This window comes from Scheffersomyces xylosifermentans (genome assembly GCF_036884685.1).
Source record: "Scheffersomyces xylosifermentans strain CBS 12540 chromosome Unknown RJT20scaffold_2, whole genome shotgun sequence".
Taxonomy (NCBI): domain Eukaryota; kingdom Fungi; phylum Ascomycota; class Pichiomycetes; order Serinales; family Debaryomycetaceae; genus Scheffersomyces; species Scheffersomyces xylosifermentans.
Genome location: NW_027042940.1, coordinates 2,154,009 through 2,177,107, shown reverse-complemented (window position 1 = coordinate 2,177,107; position 23,099 = coordinate 2,154,009). Strand labels below are relative to the sequence as shown.

General features: G+C 38.4%; 12 protein-coding genes across 12 annotated transcripts; 6 read left to right on the top strand and 6 right to left on the bottom strand. All coding sequences in view use genetic code 12, as the record gives it.

Annotated features, from left to right (window-relative positions):
- Positions 1 to 601: 601 nt before the first annotated feature.
- Positions 602 to 2,265, top strand: COX15 (Cox15p). Its single transcript, XM_064916713.1, has one exon. The coding sequence runs from the start codon at positions 702 to 704 to the stop codon at positions 2,187 to 2,189; it is 1,488 nt and encodes a 495-aa protein (XP_064776342.1). The 5' UTR covers positions 602 to 701; the 3' UTR covers positions 2,190 to 2,265.
- On the bottom strand, positions 2,266 to 4,592 carry RJT20DRAFT_126262 (uncharacterized protein). Its single transcript, XM_064916712.1, has one exon. It carries the CDS (start codon positions 4,519 to 4,521, stop codon positions 2,341 to 2,343), a length of 2,181 nt encoding a protein of 726 aa, XP_064776341.1. The 5' UTR covers positions 4,522 to 4,592; the 3' UTR covers positions 2,266 to 2,340.
- A 1,529-nt stretch (positions 4,593 to 6,121) lies between these two features.
- RJT20DRAFT_30334 (RNA polymerase II subunit B1 CTD phosphatase) lies at positions 6,122 to 7,431 on the top strand. Its single transcript, XM_064919626.1, has one exon. The coding sequence runs from the start codon at positions 6,241 to 6,243 to the stop codon at positions 7,075 to 7,077; it is 837 nt and encodes a 278-aa protein (XP_064776340.1). The 5' UTR covers positions 6,122 to 6,240; the 3' UTR covers positions 7,078 to 7,431.
- Position 7,432: 1 nt separating this feature from the next.
- Positions 7,433 to 9,517, bottom strand: RJT20DRAFT_30333 (uncharacterized protein). The gene has a single exon (XM_064919625.1). It carries the CDS (start codon positions 9,278 to 9,280, stop codon positions 7,547 to 7,549), a length of 1,734 nt encoding a protein of 577 aa, XP_064776339.1. The 5' UTR covers positions 9,281 to 9,517; the 3' UTR covers positions 7,433 to 7,546.
- A 993-nt stretch (positions 9,518 to 10,510) lies between these two features.
- Positions 10,511 to 11,589, bottom strand: RJT20DRAFT_126259 (uncharacterized protein). The gene has a single exon (XM_064916711.1). It carries the CDS (start codon positions 11,228 to 11,230, stop codon positions 10,877 to 10,879), a length of 354 nt encoding a protein of 117 aa, XP_064776338.1. The 5' UTR covers positions 11,231 to 11,589; the 3' UTR covers positions 10,511 to 10,876.
- Positions 11,590 to 12,370: 781 nt separating this feature from the next.
- RJT20DRAFT_126258 (uncharacterized protein) lies at positions 12,371 to 14,006 on the top strand. The gene is made up of 2 exons (XM_064916710.1): positions 12,371 to 12,776; positions 13,496 to 14,006. Exons 1-2 carry the CDS (start codon positions 12,774 to 12,776, stop codon positions 13,976 to 13,978), a joined length of 486 nt encoding a protein of 161 aa, XP_064776337.1. The 5' UTR covers positions 12,371 to 12,773; the 3' UTR covers positions 13,979 to 14,006.
- Positions 14,007 to 14,031: 25 nt separating this feature from the next.
- Positions 14,032 to 16,183, bottom strand: CDC14 (phosphoprotein phosphatase). Its single transcript, XM_064919624.1, has 2 exons — positions 15,818 to 16,183; positions 14,032 to 15,752 (listed from the first exon to the last, which is right to left on the bottom strand). Exons 1-2 carry the CDS (start codon positions 15,861 to 15,863, stop codon positions 14,086 to 14,088), a joined length of 1,713 nt encoding a protein of 570 aa, XP_064776336.1. The 5' UTR covers positions 15,864 to 16,183; the 3' UTR covers positions 14,032 to 14,085.
- A 535-nt stretch (positions 16,184 to 16,718) lies between these two features.
- Positions 16,719 to 17,789, top strand: RJT20DRAFT_126253 (uncharacterized protein). Its single transcript, XM_064916709.1, has 4 exons — positions 16,719 to 16,828; positions 16,999 to 17,092; positions 17,329 to 17,584; positions 17,641 to 17,789. The coding sequence occupies exons 1-4, from the start codon at positions 16,826 to 16,828 to the stop codon at positions 17,693 to 17,695; spliced, it is 408 nt and encodes a 135-aa protein (XP_064776335.1). The 5' UTR covers positions 16,719 to 16,825; the 3' UTR covers positions 17,696 to 17,789.
- A 494-nt stretch (positions 17,790 to 18,283) lies between these two features.
- Positions 18,284 to 19,521, top strand: RPS13 (40S ribosomal protein uS15). The gene is made up of 2 exons (XM_064915823.1): positions 18,284 to 18,356; positions 18,820 to 19,521. The coding sequence occupies exons 1-2, from the start codon at positions 18,336 to 18,338 to the stop codon at positions 19,252 to 19,254; spliced, it is 456 nt and encodes a 151-aa protein (XP_064776334.1). The 5' UTR covers positions 18,284 to 18,335; the 3' UTR covers positions 19,255 to 19,521.
- RJT20DRAFT_126247 (TFIIH/NER complex subunit) lies at positions 19,516 to 20,971 on the top strand. The gene has a single exon (XM_064916708.1). It carries the CDS (start codon positions 19,672 to 19,674, stop codon positions 20,815 to 20,817), a length of 1,146 nt encoding a protein of 381 aa, XP_064776333.1. The 5' UTR covers positions 19,516 to 19,671; the 3' UTR covers positions 20,818 to 20,971.
- RJT20DRAFT_126246 (uncharacterized protein) lies at positions 20,972 to 21,558 on the bottom strand. Its single transcript, XM_064916707.1, has one exon. It carries the CDS (start codon positions 21,437 to 21,439, stop codon positions 21,005 to 21,007), a length of 435 nt encoding a protein of 144 aa, XP_064776332.1. The 5' UTR covers positions 21,440 to 21,558; the 3' UTR covers positions 20,972 to 21,004.
- Positions 21,559 to 21,890: 332 nt separating this feature from the next.
- On the bottom strand, positions 21,891 to 22,840 carry FCA1 (cytosine deaminase). Its single transcript, XM_064919623.1, has 2 exons — positions 22,606 to 22,840; positions 21,891 to 22,516 (listed from the first exon to the last, which is right to left on the bottom strand). Exons 1-2 carry the CDS (start codon positions 22,658 to 22,660, stop codon positions 22,119 to 22,121), a joined length of 453 nt encoding a protein of 150 aa, XP_064776331.1. The 5' UTR covers positions 22,661 to 22,840; the 3' UTR covers positions 21,891 to 22,118.
- Positions 22,841 to 23,099: the final 259 nt, after the last annotated feature.

Here is a 23,099-nt window from a genome sequence, read left to right as displayed (position 1 = left end):
AAATACCATAATATCGCTACCTCTCTCTATACACAGTACTGTAGAAAGGCTGCAAAATCTGCTACCCGCCAATGACAGTGTCGCACTTCTTGATTACCACAGTGTCGTATGAGGGTGGGGATGTAGAAGTGATGAGATACGTATTATTGAAGCTTTTAGGGCAATCTTGATTAAGGAAAAGTTCTTCATTAGCGGCCTCAGACTTGTGATTTGCTTGGAATATACCGTTGTAGATTAGAATAAACCCCCGAAAGCCCCAAGAAGGCTTTGTTTGCCCCATTACAACACCAGAAGTTGACAATGTCGGGTATTTTTGCTAAATGCAGGATACTCATATCATCAGTTTTAGCCATTGTTCAATTCCACCAAAATTGGTTAGAAACTGCTTAATAAATGCCGAAATCAGTAGAATGGACCAATTACCCTCAATTACACCAAATTTCAGCATCTTAAAACTCCCATAATTCAGTTATATATACCCTTATTTGAGTTCAAGAAAACCACGTGATGATACATTATATACACTCTCGACATCCAGATCCGATAATTAACTATGAAAGTGAAAAATCATCCCATAATTACTATGATCTGTCAAGAGATAAACGGCTCCAAACACTGTTTAACAGTAGGTTTGAGGAGGATAGTATATCGTAGAGGCATATTATTGCACTCAGAATTAATTTAGAAAAATTTTAGCCGCCATGTTCTCTAAAACAAGGTTCTTCTTCACGAAGAACTCATCAGTGATTAACATGCTAGCACAGAATAAAGGATGTAGACTCTCCATTGCTTCCAGGCACGCCGTAGCTCCGATCAGGTTCAGCCGTTTGTTGAACAATTTCAACCTCAGAATTCCAAGATTTTATCTGACAAGCGTTCCTTTGAACAATCAGAATACTACACCAATAGTCTCAAAGGTCGCTCCTATTGCAAAGAACATCGCAGAAGGTGTAAAGACCAGCTCGTCAAAACCTTTGGTTTCCAACAAGTCTGTTGCTTACTGGTTGATTTGCACTTCTGGCTTGGTTTTTGGAATTGTTGTTCTTGGAGGTTTAACCAGATTAACTGAATCTGGATTGTCTATTACTGAGTGGAAGCCCGTTACAGGTGCTATTCCTCCATTAAACGAAGCGGAATGGGAAGCGGAATTTACGAAGTACAAGGATTCACCGGAATTCAAACAATTGAACTCCCACATTACTTTGGAAGAGTTCAAGTTCATTTTCAGCATGGAATGGGGTCACAGATTGGTAGGTAGATGCATTGGTTTATTCTTTGTGCTTCCAGCATTGTACCTCTGGAAGACAAAGAAATTTAGTCCACATGTTGGAAAGAGAGTAATAGGATTAACTGGATTGTTAGGTTTACAGGGATTCATCGGTTGGTGGATGGTGAAGTCGGGATTGGATGAAGATCAATTGGCTGAAAGAAATTCAAAACCAACTGTTTCTCAATACCGTTTAACCACACACTTAGGTGCAGCTTTCTTGATGTATTTGGGTGTTTTATGGACAGCTTTCGAGATCTTAAATGAAAACAAGTTCCTCAAGCAGGCTAAAAAGAATCCTTTGGCACTTAAGAAGATCATTTCTCAATTGAGCAGTCCTGCTGTTAAGAGTGTTCGCCTGATAAGTACTGGTTTATTATGGTTAGCGTTTGTTACTGCTATGTCTGGAGGTATGGTCGCTGGTTTAGATGCTGGTTTAATCTATAACACATTCCCACATATGGGAGACGATTATATTCCAAGTGCTGGTGAATTAATGTCGCCAGTATTTGCTAGAAAGGAAGATCTCTCCGATATGTGGTGGAGAAACCTTTTGGAGAACCCAACTACGGTGCAATTGGTTCATCGTACTTTGGCCACGACTACCTTCTTTGCCGTTTTAGGTGCTCATATGTTTGCCATTAAGCGTAAGGATCTCATTCCAAAGCAAGTCATGAAGCTGTTACATAATGTCATGGGTATTGTGACCCTTCAAGTGGCTCTTGGTATTACTACGTTGATCTATTTGGTACCTATTCCACTTGCTGCTGCTCACCAGGCCGGTGCGTTAGCATTGTTGACGGCATGTCTTGCGTTCTCTGCAAAGTTGAGAAAGCCAAGACCACAAGTTGTTTCCTATATTAACAAGTACATGAAGGACCAGTTGTTGGCAGAAGTCGGTGGTCCCACCAAGAAGTTATAATTACTGTACAAAGAAATCGTGTAAATAGTCAAACAGTGTCGAGTTAGTACATACCAAATTCAAATAACACGCTGTGTAAATAAAGTTGTGTATATGTAAATTAATATGTGATTTATGCTAAATATATGGAAATTGGTATCACAAAATAATTTCACCATATCCTCTTGCTGGACATCTCGTATCTCATTACTTTCAGTAAACTTTCGTCGTCGCTCTTCTTCTCAATGTTGGCTTTGCTGAACAGCTGGTCCATTAGTTTTTCATTGCGCTTCTCTTCTATAGTTTTGGGTATCTTCTCCCCGTAATCATACAAATATGAGCGTGTTTTAGGGTTAATGGAAGAAGCTTCAGTATTCGGCACGCCCGGTATGAAAGACAATTCAATCGCAGAAATAGGTGAGCCTAGCTCTTGGGCCGAAGCATCGGAGTCATAAACATTATCACCATCACGATGATTCCTCCTTGGTGTTGCTTCTGGAGTCTCTGCGGTGATTGTTGTATCTTCAGTAGGCGTAGGTTCTTTGGAGTTTGTTAGACTCGATGAGACAGTCTCAGTAAGAACTTCGGAGTCAGGCACTAAAGAGGTGTCTGCCATTACTGAATCTTGTGGACGAACCGTCAATGAGGTTGGGGATACATCGACAGATTCTAATGGACTAGCTACCCCTTGTAATCTGCTCTTGAGAACGTCCTGATAAGCGAGATGTTCTGTCTTTATGCTACTGGCCAACCTTAGAATTATAAGCCCCAAAATCAACCTGATAAGGATTAAAGTAAAGAAAGTAGCCAGAATCAATAAGACCGAAGCCACAATAGAATATAAATACGATGTGGTGACCGGGAATAAGAATATTCTCTTAAGATCTGACATAGTCATTCGCAAAGAACACACTACTGATGCCAACAAAGGTAACCCAATACGTCTTGTAAGTACAATATAATCTGTTAATTCGTGTGCTTGCAACTTGTTATTTGGTCCGGACTTGAAGACCTGCAAGAAGTCTAGACTTAGAACATAAAGGAAATTGCGATAAACTCTAGGTCTGACCTTATTGAATTTGGAAATATAGCAATGCTTAAGCCAATCCACAAAGATTTCACTGCCAATGACAACTATACCTGGGCCAAAGATAGCTCCAAACCAAGTGTTCCAGCTCTTCCAGGAGTTAGGAATTATTCCGAAATGATTACTGTTCAATTGCAAAAGATTTCTTAATGCTATTATACCAAGCATAAAGATGAGCTGGAAGCGTTCCGTCAAATCGGCCATAGTAATTTGGAAGAGACCTTCCCTTTCAAACTTTTTGAAGACAGAACTCTTCAATTCTGAGAATTGGTTTGAAAGTAATAGTGTCAATAATGCGTTGGAGTATGAATTTGCTGCCACGTTGAGAGCAACCGTTTGGTAGATGAGAATATATGCGTGGAATGCAAGATAGAATATGGAAAGGAAATAAAATACCGAGAATTTAATCAATTGAGGACCATGAGCAGATTCCGGATCTATAGGGATTTTATAGAGTATATTCAAGAGATCCTGCCCTAACGACGAACATAGCTTCTCGGCCACTTCGAGAACTCCGAACATCACATAAAGTTTTATATGAGTTTCACCTCTCACGTCATGGTACATGCGTGAAATATCTAGACTCTTTGTGGATAGTACCATTGTCGATAATACTATGATGGTAAGTGTTATTACGTCTCGTTTTACCCATCTGATTTGACGGGATAATATGCTAGAAGTGGTGCTTGTCCGTTTCTCAGGATGCGTGTAAGATGATGCATGCTTGAAAAGGTCTACTATGGTAGAAAATGCCACTATAATTATCTTGAGTGGTGCTAGTGTGAAAAGAGTCAAGAATGAGTTCATACAGACAAGCAACCCAAATGCCATGAATCTTTCTAGGTTCAATGGAATTTTGATCATATTGATCAACTCTTCATAGGAGTTATCGGCAGCGGCGGTATCTTTTGCAGGACGTGAATTTTCTTCCTCCTTATTCAGTCCGCCCTGAAGATTCAATTCGATCAATAGCAACTTGTATAATGACACTTCTTTCCTCTGACGATTGCCAGAGCCTGATCCATTGGTATTGGTGTAGAATTCATCGTTTCCTGTGATGTAATTCAATATAGAGCTTGCGGTAGAGGGGCGCCCACCGTCATTCCGCTGCGGAAACGTGAACGATGCTGAAGCAGATCTGGATCTAGAACGAGATCTTGATCTTGATCTGATCTCAGAAGAGTCTGGCGACCTGATTCTGGAAGGACCAGTTAGGACTGACTTTGAGAGTAGTCGAGAGCCGCTGGAGTTTCTGTGGCGACCCATTGGATGGCGAAGTAGATTGAGTGGATCCGAAGCTCAATAATGCCTTATATACTAATAATGGTAAACTTAGAAGAAGAACTCCATGATATACAAAAGAAACAGTATAAGTATATGTAATTCCACAATACGAATATTTGATATTAGGTCACGTGATAACATTGACTTTACTGATTTCGGTGATCGGTAGCGCCGTTATGTCACCTAAGTGTTTTCTCTTTTTGACAGTTTCTTGGAGTTGGAATGTCACGACAAAGATGAGACAGGATGAGAGAAGAGAGAAGATGAGACAACAGAGGATAAGCGAGGATAAGGGTGGGAGAATGGGAGGATGAGTAAGGGCAAGGATGATAAGAGTGGGACAATAGGGGAGAATTTATGTAGAAATGGAGGAAGATGGAACACAAGATAGGACGCAAGATGGGGGAAGTTCTTAAGAAGTGATCCATAATCAAGGATATTTGTCTTTTAACTCTTGTAACTCTAAACGATTTTCATTGTGAACTCTTTCTGGCTTCTTTTGAAATTTGGTATTATATACAACAATGTAGTACAATATTTCAGGCATGAGGAGTCACTAACTACTTCCATCATATACATAGCAATTTTCCTGTATTCCACTCATAACCGACAGATCCTCCACAATGTATTATATTACTTTGCTATATTTAATGAAATCGGAGTACACAGGAGAGTGTTCCGTTGCCTGTTTGGGACCTTTGGTTGAAAATAGCCTAAAACGATAGTGGAGGCTTTATTGTTCTCGGTTGAAACTGGTTCCATTGGCATGGCAGAGTATGAGTTCGCTTTAGAGGCAAAGGGTGAAGGAACTAAAATAGAGAAGAGTTTCAACAACAAGAACCTATGAAAATGTGATTCATACTGAATATATTAACGTAAGAACTCTATATAGAATCGAGAGGTTAAGGAGAAAAACAACTTAAGAAATCCACTATTTCTGGAGTCTAAATAGTTTTAGTGCTGTCGACTCCCCCAATTGACTCTACACATCGTACTATAGGAATCCCATGTTCTACATTATAGTACTTTAATGTAGTGCTTTAATAGTACTATATTACTATAACTAAATAGTAACACTCATAGTTAAGACCTATAGTCAACTCCCATAGTTAACACCCATAGTTAAGCTTATGTATGATAGGAGGAACGGAACTGTCACTGTAACTGAAACTGAAACTACATGCAGTACGTCATGGGTTTCCGGGGTCGACTATTGCCCTATCTAATGACTCTTTGCGGGTGACATGCGACCCCGGATTAACCACCTCTCATATAGACGATAGTAACAATTTACATAATAGACAGTGTAGCATAGTTACAATAGTATCATGAGATTTCATAGACCCAACTAGAAATTTTCTTCAAAAAGCACTCTACAACCATTCCACAGCTTATATAAACCCATCCCACCCATTTTATCATCCTCTGAAAACCCCAGAACCCCCATAACCCCCCACTCTCCATTGCCTTCAACTCTTCCAGTTCTCAATCATAACCTCCCCGTAACTGATCATTCCCGACCTCTCTCTCCCTCGAATCACCCATCTCCAAGCCGGAACTTTCTACACCAACATTAACCATATCATCCAGTTCAAGATGACTCGACACCACGATATTCTACACATTAACCATATTATTTCCCAGCCAAAACGCCAGAAAACATCACAACAGCACCATTGAACCCATTTATGCATTTAAAAAATGGAAATCCTCCAAATAGACCACTTTGTCTCCCGTATCCTGGGGTTCGCCAATAAGGACTTACTCACACCACCAGAGGCATCTCGACTTCTGCTAGTAATAACCGAACTTCTAGTGGATTACTACGTCGATTTGCCGCTCCTCAAGTTCCTTTCACGGTTCTTGACGCAACAAGCCTACGACGAAATCATTGAAGAGAGAAACATCGAACATCAATGTGGTTACATATTATGCCCCAAAAGCCCGAAGCAGCTGGTCCGAAGATTGTCCAATAATAGTAATGCCACGGTTCCAGCATCACTCAAAGAACCAGGTGCAGCAACAAGATTCCAGATTTACAACAGAAAACCGTCCATGGTTTTGCCCAATACTTATCTTTCACAATATTGCTGTAAGGACCACTATAGAGCGTCGATTTTCTATAGGAACCAGTTGTCTAATGAAGCACTATTTGCTCGTAAAGATATAATGGTAATTCAGCCGTTCCCAGAATTGCAACCGGGCTACTCAAACTGGTACGAAAACGGAATTACCTGTTTGGAGGAAGTTCTCGCAAAGCATAAGGAATTGAAAGAGCATGGAAAGACTCTCTCGGAAGTCATAGCCATGATGAACGGATTGAACATCGGAGAAAATGAAATGAGTCACGAAACAAGCCAGTTGATTAAGTTAATCGAGGACTTTGAAATAGTCGAGAAAGAAGGAGGAGAGAGGGGCGATATAAACGAAGAGGAAGATGAAGATAACCAGTTTGATGAGTATCACAGAGAGGAGATGTCGAACAATGTCGAGGGTTATATTACCAGCGGAACGAGTTTTGGAGGTTATGTTGTCTAAAAACGTTGTATCGAGTAACGATTTGAGAAGATAGAATGATGTCACACCAGACGTTGAGTCATCTATACCATTCTTAAAAGAAGAATTGAAAGAAAGGGAAGGCAATTACCCATTCTAAATATTGCCGGTCCCGTTCTTTATGTTGCATTCATTCCATATTATCCACATCCTCATCACGGATACCTTCGAAGATATCCGTGCCCTGTCCATGCCTTCAGCATAGTGACACAAGCATTGCATCGGTCATTTTGTTTATTTAGCACTGGATCTTCAATCCAATGTTCCTTGTAATTCATACTTCTATTTTCACGATTTACGATTATTCAATACATATAACACTATGTTAACATTAGCACAACTGGAACGTAGATTATAAAGAAGGGCAACCAACATCTTCTCTCATAATAAAATACATTCTATTTACAATTAGTTATAATATATACATGATTTAACACATATAGTGTCTAAATCAGAATTTGAAATTATCATAGAAAACATATCCCCACTTGAAATGACGTTGGCCAGAATCCTCCAAATAGTCTCCCAAAGTCTTGCCCATACCAAGTCTTTCTGTCTTACCAATACCATAATAAGCCTTCTTCAGAATAGAATGATCTCTCAATTTCTTATCATATGTGTTGGCAACTCTGTCACCAAAATTCACGATTTCTGAGTGCTTGAAAATTTGATGCTTGTTCAACTGACTCATCAATTCCTGGTATGCAACAGAAGTCTTATCAAAGTGTTTAAACTGTTGCTTCTGAAGTTTGTCTTTCCTTTCAGCTAATGGAGATTTCGATCCCCGCAAGACCTGGTATTTTCGTTTCATATCCTCTATATCGGCATTGAGTGCTTCAGACGTTATTTCAAGTGCCTGGGTCCATTCTCTTTTATACTTTTCAAGAATAGCTTCCAGAAATACTTTCTTCGACTTAGATTTATTGGATCCGCGGGTCAATGCTTCGCTTCTGTTCGATATTTCCAAGTCTAAAAGATATTCCCAAAGAGCTTCATCCGTAGCCAAGCTCTCGTAATGGTATCTTGGATAAATACACTCATCGATGCCAAAACCACCGCTCTTCTTGATGCTATAGCTACCATCCTTCAATTGGTTTTCATCTTTCATATTACCAGGAGATGATTCCCACACGTTTTGGAGTCTGGCCAAAAACGACAGTTTCTTAAAATCGATTCCGAGTTCTTGTAGCTCTGGTATCGTGGGATAAGGCATTGTTATGTAAGATAAAGTGTTAAAAGCTGAACTAGTGGTTCTAATTTTCACCTTAGTTGGTCCCAACTCATTCACTATGTTGTCCATCCGGTCTAGAAATGCCCTTTTGTTGATGTCGTACTCCAAGGACGGTATTATCACTGATTGGATATACACTTTATCATAAGCAGCATCTATGGAACTGTTGGTGGTAGTACCAATAGGCACAAGTGACGACTTCTTCAAAGAACTTGCTGGTAAAGAAATCTCATCTGACGTATATGGTAAGAGATGAGGAAGTGGTATTTCTTTGTTAGCTTGCTTTTGTTTGAAGTAACGACGTAACAAGTGGTTCAAATGAATGTCACTTCTCTTCAATTCGTTTTTGATGACTTTACGTATTTCTATATTTGTAAGTTTATGGTAGATCTTGAGCGGATCCGTAGGTTTCTTAGGTTGCTTTGAACTTACTCTTTTATTGTTAACTTCCTTTTCTCTATTGATCTTCTTGTCGATTTCATCTTTTTGCAGCAAATAGTCAGCTCTCCATTTCTGACGAATGAATTGACTGTGTCTGTAGTTTACGACAATAGTAAGAAGCTCATCCAACTTATGAAGTTTGTTAGTTTGTTGGTCATCGAGCAAGGCACCCATGAATTCATCTATGGAGATAGCATGACCAAAGGCTTGAGGAAACCAATTGGAATTCAAGTCTGTTCTTGTGAACTCGATTCTGAACGAATACAGTAATTCGTAGCTAAGATTCTTAAAGTAAAGCGTTGGGTCCAACTTGATTTTGTTTAACTCGGCTACATTAGTGAAGGTTGTGGCTTCTGGCGTGGTGTAGGTATTGCTGTCCTTTAAGTAGGTAAGAGCTGGAGAAGTTGTATTGTTTGAGATGTTGTTGAGTCTTTTGGTATGTCGTATGAGGTTTCTGTAGAGCGATCGTATGGCACTCTTGTGTAAGAGCTTATCGCTGAGTTGTTGGATCATGGTGAGATGGCATTAGTAAGTGTGTTCTGGGGTGTAGGCAGGAGGTCAATGCAATGAGTTAAATGTCTATGATGTGTGGTGATTGAGATGGTAAGAAGGCACTGGAAGTATCCAGTTGTATGAGATGTATGATTTGTATGAACTGTATGAGTTCGATGAGTTCGATGAGTGGTTCGAACGTTATAGGAATGGTATGACTCTCGGGATGCTAGCAAATGCAACCGATGACAATTCAAATGACAAAGAATAAAAAATCAGATTTAACGGATCAACAAGATATTTGACAAAAAGGAACAAAATCACAGAAGAAAAAGGATGAGATATAACAAATGGATAAGAACAAATGAGTATAACAAATAAATTATAACAAATGAATTATAACAAATGAATTATAACAAATGAATTGAATTATCACAAATGAATATCACAAATGAAAAAATTTATAGAACAAATGAACAAATGAACAAATGAACAAATGAACCAGAACAAATCAATAAGAATCAATTATCAAGTCAATAATATAAAGACAGAAAATATCAATACCAAAAGTCAAAAAGTCAAAAAGTCAAACAGACGTAAAAAGATAGATCAACTACAAAATAACGTCCGTAAAATCATAAAATCTATTAAATGCAAAAACACCTTAAACCAACAGGATCTAACGCTTAACAGTTACAAGAACAGTTATTTATAGTCATAATAATAGTGATAAATATAAATATAAATACAAATACAATAATAGTAATAGTAATAGTAATAGTAATAATAATAATAATAATAATAATAATAATAATAATACTCTAATAATCACGATTTAATGTTCTTACCACTCATTAACACACTTTAACATTACAGTACTAACGGCCGGAATTAATTCATACCAGATTTCAAGTCAAGTTCCTGTACACATAAGTTGGGGTGTCACGTGTAAGTTTACGATTGCCCACAGCTTCATGGAGAATAGGCTACACGTTTCGAATGCCTGTTCGCAGCCAATGTAAAATACAGGGTGGATTGTTGCAATTTTGCTATCAAGCAGTCTAGATGAACGGAGGTAGAAGAGAAACGCTCGGGGCCGTTTATCACAGAGAAAAGAGAAGTTGAAAGGCACAGTACAATCTGGAATATACAGCCAATGAAACTACAAATATTTTCTTTTGCACAATACGAATTGAACTATACTAATGTTACCATCCCAGAATTTTTGTTCATAGATTAATGTATTAAAGTCACCAACTTACAGTGATTCTTGTACAAGAATTTCTTATCTGAAAAAAATCTTGTCTATATATAGTTAAGGTAAACAATCCAATCTCTTGCCCGAAGGTATGAAGATAAATGGAAGAATATCATATTTTGCAGCCACCTGATTCGCGTTATTTTCAATACCAACAAAATTAAATGTGTCTCCTCGTATACACCGTGATTTTGTTGATATCTATAACTTACGTACTGTAGGTCTAGCGTATTCCGAGAATCAAGTTCACAGAACCCACTTCTTGTTTGTCTTTGAAAACTAAAGTTGTGTATTCGTAGCTGGAGAACAAGATTCTACGTGTTTTCTTACCCCATAACAACGACTGAATCAAGAAGTATTCAATAGGAAATGAACAAACAAATTTGCAAAAAAAGCATGATGACAAAGAGACTTGGAACTTTATTAACTATGGATCCATTCTTATGAGATTTTGCCCAATCCCCACCACATTGGTAAAGTTCCTCGTATGTTTCAATAGAGGAGTAATTGTAGGTGACATTATAGGAACCACAATCAAAAAATGTTTCATTTGAGGGGTTATCATATGCTCCCTTGCCTAAGGCCACTCCACAAGTGTAGACGTTATTATTGCCATTTGAGTCTGTGTATACCGTTAATTGATACTTTCCACAATAGAAATACATTTGTGTAATATTGGGATTCACATCTCGCAAACTGTTTGCTAGCAGCATCTTGAGGATAGCTGAATGAAAAGAAGTTTAACATTGTTTTTTTTGTAGGAAACCAGATTGGCTTTATGTAGAGGCATTATAATAGAGCCTTACGGCTAGAAGGCTTTAAGAGGCGTGGCTGAATTTAAATATTCTGATAGATTTGATCAAATGTAGAAGTCACCTAATGTAGTTTGGTTATTGCCTTATTTAACGCAGTTGATGGACACTGGCATACAGGATGACATATCATCGTCTAAAGAAGAAGAAAGAAACCTATTATGTCTTTAGTTTGTATTATGTCTTAGTTTCTCTCGTATACTCATCAGTACAGTGATTTCGATTTTAATTCAAACTTGCAGCTCGATTTGGTTCATATTAATCACTCTTACCTACAACATGTTGTTCTCAGTACTAATTTGCTTGAAGGGTAGTGTGAATTTCATTGGGGGTTACCGTGAATCAATTCTGGCCCCTAGTTTGAATAATAAACGAAAACACTGTATCACTTTTTAATTTTACTCAGTTTACTATAGACAGTTATTCTAGTAATCATACATTTCAATAAACAGAAAAACCAACATAGAAACGAATAGCAAACCGAGACAACAAATGGATGTAGGATTCAAAGCGAAGGATCGACGTATAAGCCAACCTCTCTGGTGACAATATATCCTTTGTCTTAAGTAGGGCCATCTAAAAACAAATTATAGAGAATCATGGTACATTTTCCGCATCTGCTCAGAATTAAAGATATTGCAAACAAGTTACGGTTCTGTAAACCTCGCAGAGCTCCCATGCCACAGCACGTCATAGAAAACGAGAGCTCAAGGCAAGAAAGTAAGGTTAAGTTATGATGTAAGGTAGACTAAGGCAATTCACCCCGTCCGATACTTTGGAAAGGAATATATTATATTTATGGGTCAATCTTTCTCGGCTAAGACCTACCATAAAGAGATAAGGAATTCATGAGCATCTATACCCGCTTAACTAAGATGTTTGGACGTACCACCAATCTTGTAGGTGGGCCTACTTTATAGTACAATCTCATTTAATTTAAGAATAACCTAATCTACTGAAATAAATTAATAAATAAATAAATAAATAAATAAATAAATAAATAAATAAATAAATAAATAAATAAATAAATAAAGAAAGAAATCAATACCAAGATATAGTACCAGTAACACTAACATTAACATTAACACTACCACTTAGGAATAAAGATATACCCTTAGAAAAACCACGAACACTACCACTAACACTATCACTACCACTAACATTAACATTATCTCACACCAGACGACTTTCCGCGCGCGCTGATGGCTCATCTCTCACCATTTGAAGAGCATGCAATGAGATTATGTCGCAGAGACCGTGATTGCTACGAGACGACTTTGGTGGTTAGTAGACTGTGAGACGTGAGACGTGAGACGTGAGACGTGGGGAATGAGAGATGAGGGATGAGAGATCAAGAATGGACCAGATCTGTTCTTAGGAGTTCTAGAAGAAAGATACAAAAAGGGTTGAAATTGAGAAGACAGATTGAGATTTGACAAACGACATGGTATGTATGAATCGATGGATAAGTAATATGTTACTCTGTTGGATTGAGATGGAATGAGAGTTGTTAATGGGAAGCGTTGAAGCGTTGAAGCGTGAATTTGATAATGTTGAATTATCGTGGAAGCAGAGGAGTATGTGACAAGTGAGACTAGTACTTGACTAGTAATGGACTACGTTAATTTGCAATTGCTCTAAGTGACAAAAGAAGGTCCCAAAGGTAATGTCGTTCAAAAGGAAATAAGTCAACATAATGATCCAGTATGCACCATTCACTTAATTCAATAAAGACTTGATCATTGTAATAGGGCATGCTATGCTACAATTAAAGAATGAACAATAAGAGAAAGGCAACAGAGGTGACGACGTTCAAAGAAGTAAGTCAACATAATGATCAAGTATTCACTTCAATCACCTAAATCAATAAAAACTTGATCGTTGTCATAGGACAGTAGATTGATTTCTCTGATAGCAAATTATTAAGAATGAAGATGCTTCTTTTCATCATCATTGTCCCGTGAATTCCTTGAGAGTCCTATAAACTGTTACCAGATACCAAGTAAAGAATTATATCTAGTTTGGATTCGAACCTATCATCTTACTTTACAAGAATAATGTTCTCCATTTAGATTCCATCAATGCCATACAGACTACCATGTTAATATCATATCAACAGTCTAACAGACCATATCCTTCACCATATTCCAATACTAACACATATAGCCACCAAAATCAAAAGCTTCAAAGCAAAATACTATCTCCATCTTGAAGTTCAAAAGAGGTAAGACTACCTACGTCATCCCCTTCGATACTCTGGTAAAATCAGCACTTTCCCTTGACAACTTAAAAGCTCTGCTTGCTGATGCTATTGTCGCCTCTGGAGGTTTAGAATTGGTGGAAAAGGACGAACCACAGGATCCCATTGGAGACGATGATGAGATTGACGAAGACGATATACCCGTTCCCAAATCTGAATTCGAAGATGATATGCTAGAAATTGATGATCCTAATGTCGTTAAAGACGTGTCTGCCGTCGATATACGATTGGCAGTACCAAGAGATAAAACAACACCATATTCCAATGATTGGCTAGAAGTGGACGACTCGGCATTATCGAGTATTGAGTTCAATGATTATGACATCCTTGCATTTTCTTACGGAACTGAAGACAACTTCAATATCATTGAAGCAGCCTACGACGAATGAATTAAAATATAGTTACATAATTACGCTAATGTATTCTCTATATATACAAAAATGGATTGTACAATGATGGTTACACTTAGCCCAAGTGTTATCCAAAGAATATTGAATTAGGCCTTTCTTGCCGAGACTCCTGTACTAGTCTTCCTGATACCAGCTGATTGCACTCGATTACCAAGGTAGTTGTGTCCTGGGCTCTTGGATTGGATCATTCCTGAACTCACTCTTGAGCTTGATCTCGATTTTGGTAACTTGATGGACAGCGGAGAGGTCTGTGGAGACGAAGATAAGGTGGTACTCACAGTTCTTGTTGTAGTTGTGGTAGTGGTCTTGGTCAACAGAACCGGTTGATTGGTCCCATTGGTAGAGATTGATCTCAATACCTTCCAATCGCTTGGAGGTGATTCTCTTCTTGGTGAGCTATTCAAAACCAAGCCATCTGAATTATTTATTTCTTCAACATCGTAGTTGGTATCCTTCCTGCTGCCGACATCTTCCATGACCACTATATTCTCCTCATCGGAGTTGTTTATTAATTCGACGACACCTGATGAGTTCTCATCCTTGTACTTTCTCGGCTGCCCTGGAGACTCGTTAGGTACGGCTGTTTGAATTTTGGCAGCCAACGCACCACTAATCTTTCTTCTTCTTATAGGTGTGTGGAATGATGAATCGAATTGGTTCATGGATGAATTTACCAGTTGCTGCTGGAGTTTTCTTTGTTTAGCTTCTTGTTTCATTCTTGCCTTGAACTCATCGTATGGACATAATGGGAACAATCCTCCAATGAACTCGTCCGGTCTAACGTCTAAGACCATTGAATGTCTCCAGTCTCTGAAATCATTTTGATGCAAGTAGAGCCAATGCTGTTGAGGGCCCACAACCATACCAGGACGAATCATTCTCATATATGCTATGCACTCGTTTGCGGTGAACCCATGTGTGTAGATCAAGTGGGCGCCGATAAGACAACCGGTTCTTCCGAGTCCAGCTTTACAATGGACGGCAATCTTTCCACCCTTATTAATGATACATTCTGCTGCTCCAATGAATTTTTGGACATATTCTAATGTAGGACAAGTTCCATCATCGAAGATCATATCGATATGCTGTATATTTCTTTTAGTGAATTCTGAAGCATCGTATAAGTGAGAGTTCAATCTGACGACCAATTGGACATCGTTTTGGATGAAGAAACTCAAAACTTTACGGAATGGTTCGTTCAATCCCGCTTTTCTAGAACTTTGTTGGGGAGAAGCAAATGCGATAAAATCCTTAGATATCACATTAAAATCTCCTTGATCGACTCTTTCATATTGTTCATATTCTTCTAAGTTGAAAGAAGTCAAGTCAATCATACCTCTTTCCTTAGCTCTCCACATAGCGTAGACGATATCCTGGATAGTGATTTCGAAGTCTGCTGATGAGTAACCAGCATCTCTGAAGCCTTGGAAAGGCGGGTCAATCTGGGCAATTGGTTGCAAAACTTGATGTGGTGACCATGACTGGACTAATACCATGTAACAACATAATAAACATGCCGCGTTAGTACGTTCCTTAGGCGAAGTGGAGCTGTAGAAGACAATGGCTTTTCCTTGGTTGGCTTCCTCGTTCAATATATTGTGTAACACAACGGCGAATCTGTACAAATTACCAATATGTAAGGGACCGAAGTCAAGATGAAAGGCGTTGTATGGAAGGGCATCTTCTACTGTGAAGTAGACCAACTCATTGGTGTCTACTGGCGAGTAATCATATGCTCCAAGGTAAATTCTATCTAAAAGGGGGTTAGTAACTGGAATTCCAAATGGATGATGCTAATTTCAAACGCAGAATACGTACTTTTCAAGAACTCGATTAGCGGAACACTCACTCTGTTCTTCGCCATGTTATTTAATATGCTAAGCGTGATGGATAAGGATAATTAAAGCTATATTATGAATTCCGCAAATCGGAGATCGGGAAAGATGCAATGGGGGAACTTTATGTGCAAAGCAGTTTTAGGCAGTTCCAGGATAGCCTTGATGGGTCGTATGGTCTTGTATGGATCCAAGCGTTAATAAGATATGGTTTCCTTGAATTCTCTGGTAGAACAGGAACAAAAACGGTAGTGGATTTAAAACAGTCAAAAATAAAAAGATAAATTATCAAGAACACACAACTACTCAGTAAATGCTATATATACCAGATTTATCGTATACAACAACAACAACAATAACAGTAATAATAAGAACAAGAAGAACTGTACTACTTCTTAATGCAAGAAACAAAATGGTTGTACTATGAACAAGCTCCTGACTTTGCTTATAAAATCGGTAGCTTTTTCGTTCACTTTTTTCGTTGTCAGCAATAACAACACTTATATATGACCAGATCTGTGCCGCTATTTCATCTGATCAGTTCCATCACATTTCCTTTTGCATAAATGTCTTTAACCGGTTTCTGGCAGTAAACTCATGTTTTGATGTTTGTGTTATTGTAATGGGAACCGCACGACCGGTTGTAGGAATTCCCCGATTAAGCGTTTATTAGAGTTTTGGTAGTATGGTGAGAAGAGAGATGGAGATGAGACAGACATGTTGTTTATATGGAGGGAGGGAAGTGTGGTGAGTGAGTGAGTGAGGATAAGGTGTCAGGTGACTGAGGTGAGTAGTGTGAGTGAGTGAGTGAGTCGCTATAAGTAAGTGAGTGAGGATGGCTGGCATGGAAGAGTACAAAACAAAACGAGTAGTGAAATGTGGGTGAGATTTCATGAATTGCTGAAATGGGGCTCTGGATAAGATAATAAGTTCAGTGTCTATTATACAACAGGTTTTGATAGAGTTTTGACATATTAATATTATATTTATTATGGTATGTTCGAGCGAGAGAGCAGTTTTGTCGTTGTTGTTGATGACGTCATGAAAAAGAATGGGATAAAGTCTGGTGAAAAAGTGGTTCTTTGGAACTGAAATCAGGATTGGCCAAAACCCCATTGAAACGGGTATTTTTAATGAATTATAGACTAACAGGCTCGAATGTAGCCATCATTGTATAGTTTCTCGTCCGAGACGTTGGCAGAGCTCCGGAAATTCCGTTTTGGCAGTGCCAGAATCAGCACAATGCAAGCTGCCATATGTATGTATTGAATCTTATGATGACATTGAATGTAGTATGAAAGATTGCAATGATAAGAACAATTGTAAACTATCGTGTGATACATGGCGAGAAAAGATTCTACCAAAAACTTGATTCTACGAAAAAAATAAGGAAGTCATGATATCCTTCAGATGATCAATTGAACGGTCACAATTGAAATGTTACTTCCAATAAGTCATGATCATTTCGTTATTAATGCATACTAACATCCATAGATACCATTGACACCACATCTTACGAGATTAAGAAGGAAAACGATGAACCAGTGGTTTCAGTCGAGGATTTAATAGAGGAGTTACCAGATAACTCTCCAAGATACATTGTTCTTTCATATCCATACAAGTTACCAGATGGAAGATTGAAAACTCCATTGGTTCTCTTATACTGGATCCCCCCAACCAGTAGCCAGGGCAGCAGAATGTTGTATGCAGCTGCTGTTGAAGAATTCAGAGAGAAGGCAGGAGTCTCCAAGTACGTATACCTTAAATTTATAGATAGACCATTTCTGGCGATACTAACATTTTCAGACTCATTAAGGTTGAAGACGAAGACGATTTCGAAGATCTCGAGGAGCAATTGTAGTGATATTAATATTATATCATATATAGCTACAGTACACTTGATACAGAGACAATACACAAGCAATAGAAACAATAACAACATATAAGGAAAATGACCAACTAAAGAACTACTATACAAAGTAATTCTTCCGATGTACGCCCTACAAGACACTACCCCCCATTCATTGTCCCTCACATCTTATCTTCTCATTCACATCATTACCATCTATCATCATAATTGCAGCCATCACCTCACCACTACTCTAATATATGTTCCAAGTCAAATTCTCTAACTAAGTATACCAATAGAGTAATTTTAAAGTTACTGCGGTGTGGATGGACTCCAAAAATCTTTTTTCGCTCTCTTCTTCTGCCAACTCTCACTTCTGCCAACTCTCACTTCTCCAAACTCTTAGTTCTGCCAAGTCTCACTCTCACTTTCTCTCTCACTTCTTCCAGACTCAAATTAACTCTAATTCACAGTAAAACCCAGTACACATATCCATCTGTCAACTTAATTTTTTTCAGTCGTGTGAAGTTCCAATTTTCCATAAGTGAAAAATTTTCAGACATATAAATGTAGGGGAGAATCCTGTTTTAATGATTAACAGTCGTTGTAGTCTTTTGTTCTTCAGTTAATATAATTATTATCAATCGTCATCATGGGTCGTATGCATTCATCTGTATGTGAATAATCATAACCAGATCTAAGCATCAGCATTGTCAATACTTGATAACTAAGTTGAAAAGGATCGATTCGGTTGCACGACGGTTTTAGAGTTGAGGTCTGCTCAAGAGTAAATGGTTCAAATAGCACTAATTGCTCGAACCATTAATATAAGCTCTTGTTTTTGATACTTACACTCGCCGTCGTGAGTCACTGCTGGTCGATACCACTTATTATTAAAGTGTAGTCACGCAGGGGAAACGCCGTTTGAACATGTCTTTTACTCTGCTCTCGAAGTGATAGGTCTGTAAGGACTTGTCTCATCAAGAACACTCTGAAAACAAACCTGGGACCGACTTGGGCTTTTCTTTACATCTCATAATGTTACGGAATTTGCCTTGTCGTCTCATCAGCTCCTGCAAATGTTGTCGTTGTATCGTATTACAAAATGAGCAATATACTAACAGTCATTTCTTTAGGGTAAGGGTATTTCATCCTCCGCTATTCCATACTCTAGAAACGCTCCATCTTGGTTCAAGTTGTCTTCTGACGACGTCGTTGAGCAAGTTGTTAAGTACGCTAGAAAGGGTTTGACCCCATCTCAAATCGGTGTCCAATTGAGAGATGCTCACGGTGTTTCCCAATCCAAGGTTGTCACCGGTAACAAGATCTTGAGAATCTTGAAGGCCAACGGTCTTGCTGCTGAGCTCCCAGAGGACTTGTACTACATGATCAAGAAGGCTGTCTCTGTCAGAAAGCACTTGGAGAGAAACAGAAAGGACAAGGACTCCAAGTTCAGATTGATTTTGATTGAATCTAGAATCCACAGATTGGCCAGATACTACAGAACCGTCTCCGTCTTGCCACCAAACTGGAAGTACGAGTCTGCTACTGCCTCTGCTTTGGTTAACTAGGTTATTTACAAGTTATTTGTGTTCACTTTTTAGTGTAGTTAATAAGTATTGTAATCCACGATTTAGTTAAATGTAATATACTGTAATATAGGAAAAACTAAGAGATAACGATATCATTTTGTAGCTCTTGCCACAAGTATTTACTATTTATTGATAAGCACATCTTAAGTGAAAATTGAAACCAAATAAATCAGCATCACCTTTTCATCTACAGTTACTATACTATAGCTTAGATGTACTAGACTTCCTAATTAGGAAATATATACCACTTAATAGTAACATCACTAAAACACCACATTGAAAAATCAATTCGACTTATCAAAATCAATTTTTGCAAGCTTTCTATGATTTGATAAATATCATTTCTTTGCTTTCAATTGCATTATTGCTAATATTTTGCTTATATATATATAGGTCATGGATGCTATATCAGATAGAGTATTTACGGAATCAACCACTATAGAGGCATCTAACGACGATCCGTCGCTTTTGACGGTGATCCTAGATATCTCTCCAGCTGGTTGGTTCCGTATTCGAGATCAGATATCGATCCATGAGCTTGCTAAGTCTTTGCTCGTGTTTATGAACGCACACTTGTCTTTAAACAACTCTAATCAGGTGGCTTTCATAGCGTCGTCACCAGAAGGCTCGAAATTCCTCTATCCAAATCCAAATAAGAACTACGACGAAGTTAGACGTCATCAAAGCATTAGTGGATCGCACATTGGGGACGGTAGAGAAGACGAACAAGCTCCCGAATTTGCTCCTACTTTAGTGAATAGAGGCATGTATAGACAATTCAGGGTTGTCGATGAGGCCGTATTGGAAGAATTGAACGAGTGTTTCAAGCAGATAGCCAAGAATATCCAAAATGAAGATCAGAAATCAACTCTTTCGGGAGCCCTAAGCATGGCATTGGCTTATACAAACAGAATGCTAACACTAGATCAGTCTATTTCCACAACTACAGCATCTGCAATTAACTCAACTACAAGTGTGAATGCAAACGCCGGCAATTCCAATAGCAACAGCAACTCAGCAGCAGGAGCTGCTTCCAATAGCATTACATCAATGAGATCGAGAATTCTTATTGTTTCAGCAAATGATGAAGATGATGTCAAGTACATTCCTATCATGAACTCTATCTTTGCTGCCCAAAAAATGAAGACTTCTATAGACATAGCGAAGCTTGGTTTCAAGGACTCTTCTTACTTACAGCAAGCATCAGACGCTACAAATGGTATCTATCTTCATATAGACGACCCAAGGGGTATCATACAAGTGCTAACAAGTGCCTTTTTCGTCGAGCCTTCCATCAGACCGTTTATTATCTTGCCCACAAATTCAAATGTCAACTATAGGGCAAGTTGCTTTATTACGGGGAAATCCGTTGATGTTGGATACGTCTGTTCGGTGTGCCTATGCATTATGAGTATCATTCCAGAAACTGGGAAATGCCCAGCTTGCTCGTCTATATTTGATGACAAGATAATTGCACAGTTGCTGAAGGGTCCTGTTGTACTCAAGAAGAGAAAGCTTGATACGAATGGAACAACGTCGTAGACGGTGCTCTGATTAGCATTTCTTTGCCTTATCATCCCTAAAGCAATATATCACACTTAGTGTACTCATAGAAGTGATTCCGCCCTGACAGGTTTATAATTCTACATTGGTGAACCTAATGAATATCCATGATTCTTCTGTCAATATCGCTTTTTGTCTATTTCTATGTACATATTAATAAATAATCTCATAATCCCCTATTAACAATGTCAAATCGGAACTCTTTCGGATATCCATGTTTGTCTATCATGTGTAATCTACGTTTCTTGGGTGTTGAGCACTTCTTTGTACATCCCGTTGGGGAATAATTAAAGCACTTGAAAATCTTTCCTCCCTTATCCTGTTCAATTTTAGTGAACGGGTTGTGGTTTTCATCAATATGGAGCTCAAGAAACAACTCCGAAGGAAACCTTTTTCTGCATTCGTTGCAGATATAATTATGGCTACTTATGAAATGGAGTTCATACTCCGAATAATTCGAGAAGTGCTTAGGATTACGATTACAAGGAGGAGTATCACAAATAACCACAGAATTTACTCCGTTGACTACATCTTTTGTTTTATCTTTACCTTCTGCATCTTCTAAACTATTTTCTTCATCATCAAGTTTCCGTTTGCTCATAGAAATTGTCACACTACAGAAAGAAGTACCATTCCATAAATCTAACTTCAGCAATAATAAAACGGTTCCAGATTAAATTTCCGCACTAACAAAAATTAGTTAGCGTAGATAACGTTATTGTGAGAAGAGAGTTTATGGATATGTGATATGATGTGATTATAAAATGGAGGTGGTTATAATAGAGGGTAAATTCATGTTGGAGAAGTAGTCGAGAAGGCGTAATAGAAATTTATTTTATTTATCCATGTAATAATATAAAAATATATAAAAATGAATATAAATGGTGAATGGAATAGGGCTCATTGTTGAACAATATTGTATTAGATAGTGAGTAGTTAATACCGAAGATTGAATAACTGGACCCTTTCAATTCAGACATATTCTCAACTGTTGTAAATACTTCTGAATGCTTGTAAATATTTCAAAATTCATCCCGTTTGACGACTTAATTTACTTAATTATATCTATAATGTCATATATTCAACCTACTATTTTAATACTTACATAGGCCATAAAAAGAACCACAATCAACCTATTTCAAAACCATAATGCATAATGCAAATAAACACATTAAAAGAACGACGACACTCGACTACAACAACTCTGCAAGCCATAGAACGGCTACTATAAGCAGCAGATGCTCCTCTACTAGTCCAATTGCTCCAATTGCTCCAAAAAATTACTCCCCAATATCCTCATACCAGTCCTTTGGTCTCTCTTCAATAAACTTCTTCATCAAATCCTTACATTCCTGGTTATCCAAGTTCACCACCTCGACTCCTACCGATTTAAGCAACTCCTCTGCTCCCTGAAAGTTCTCGTTCTCTCCCAATACTACTCTCTTGATTCCATACATAATACAGGCTCCAGAGCACATGTTACAGGGAGATAATGTAGTGTACATCGTACAGTTCTTGTACACACTGCCCTTCAACCGTCCAGCGTTCTCCAAAGTGGCCATTTCTCCATGTAAAATGGCCAGATCCTTTTGGAATCTCATATTGTGGCCACGGCCCAAGATGGTACCGTCCTCACTGATCAAAACTCCTCCGATAGGCACTCCACCCTCCTCATACCCTATTTTTAGTTAGTACTAACTCACCTTGCTCTACACAGCAATGGTGGGGGGTGCAGTTGTCTCTGTCGACATTGCCCCTTACACATACCTTTCTTGGCCTCTTCAAGTGCAATTTGTAAACCCTTGGCGTCGTCAAATGGCATGCTTAGTCTTTAAGTTGTGTCTAGATTTCTGTGTCTGTGCAATTTGCTGTATTTCTACTTATTCTTCGACTTGTGGGGTTGAGTTTCTTCTCGTTTGGGAAATGAAAAATTCGAGGGTCGCATCGCTATAAATGGCATGATGCATTAAAGGGATGAACCGTCGTTGGTGCAGTATATACAAAGAAGCAAGGTTGAAGCGACGGGATCACAGATAGGAGTACATTGACTAAATTTAGGGTTTATGATCTACAATGCACGGATGTATATGTATAATGTATATTTTACAGGTACATATATGCGGTTGTTGCTGTGTGCTCTAAAGAAGTCAGTTTTTTATAAGCAGGTAGGAATAAGTAAGCTATGAACAACATCCGTTTCTTGATACTGCTATGCCAAGATGGGCTTCGTCTGATGCTTGCTTTGGGGGATACCTGCAACT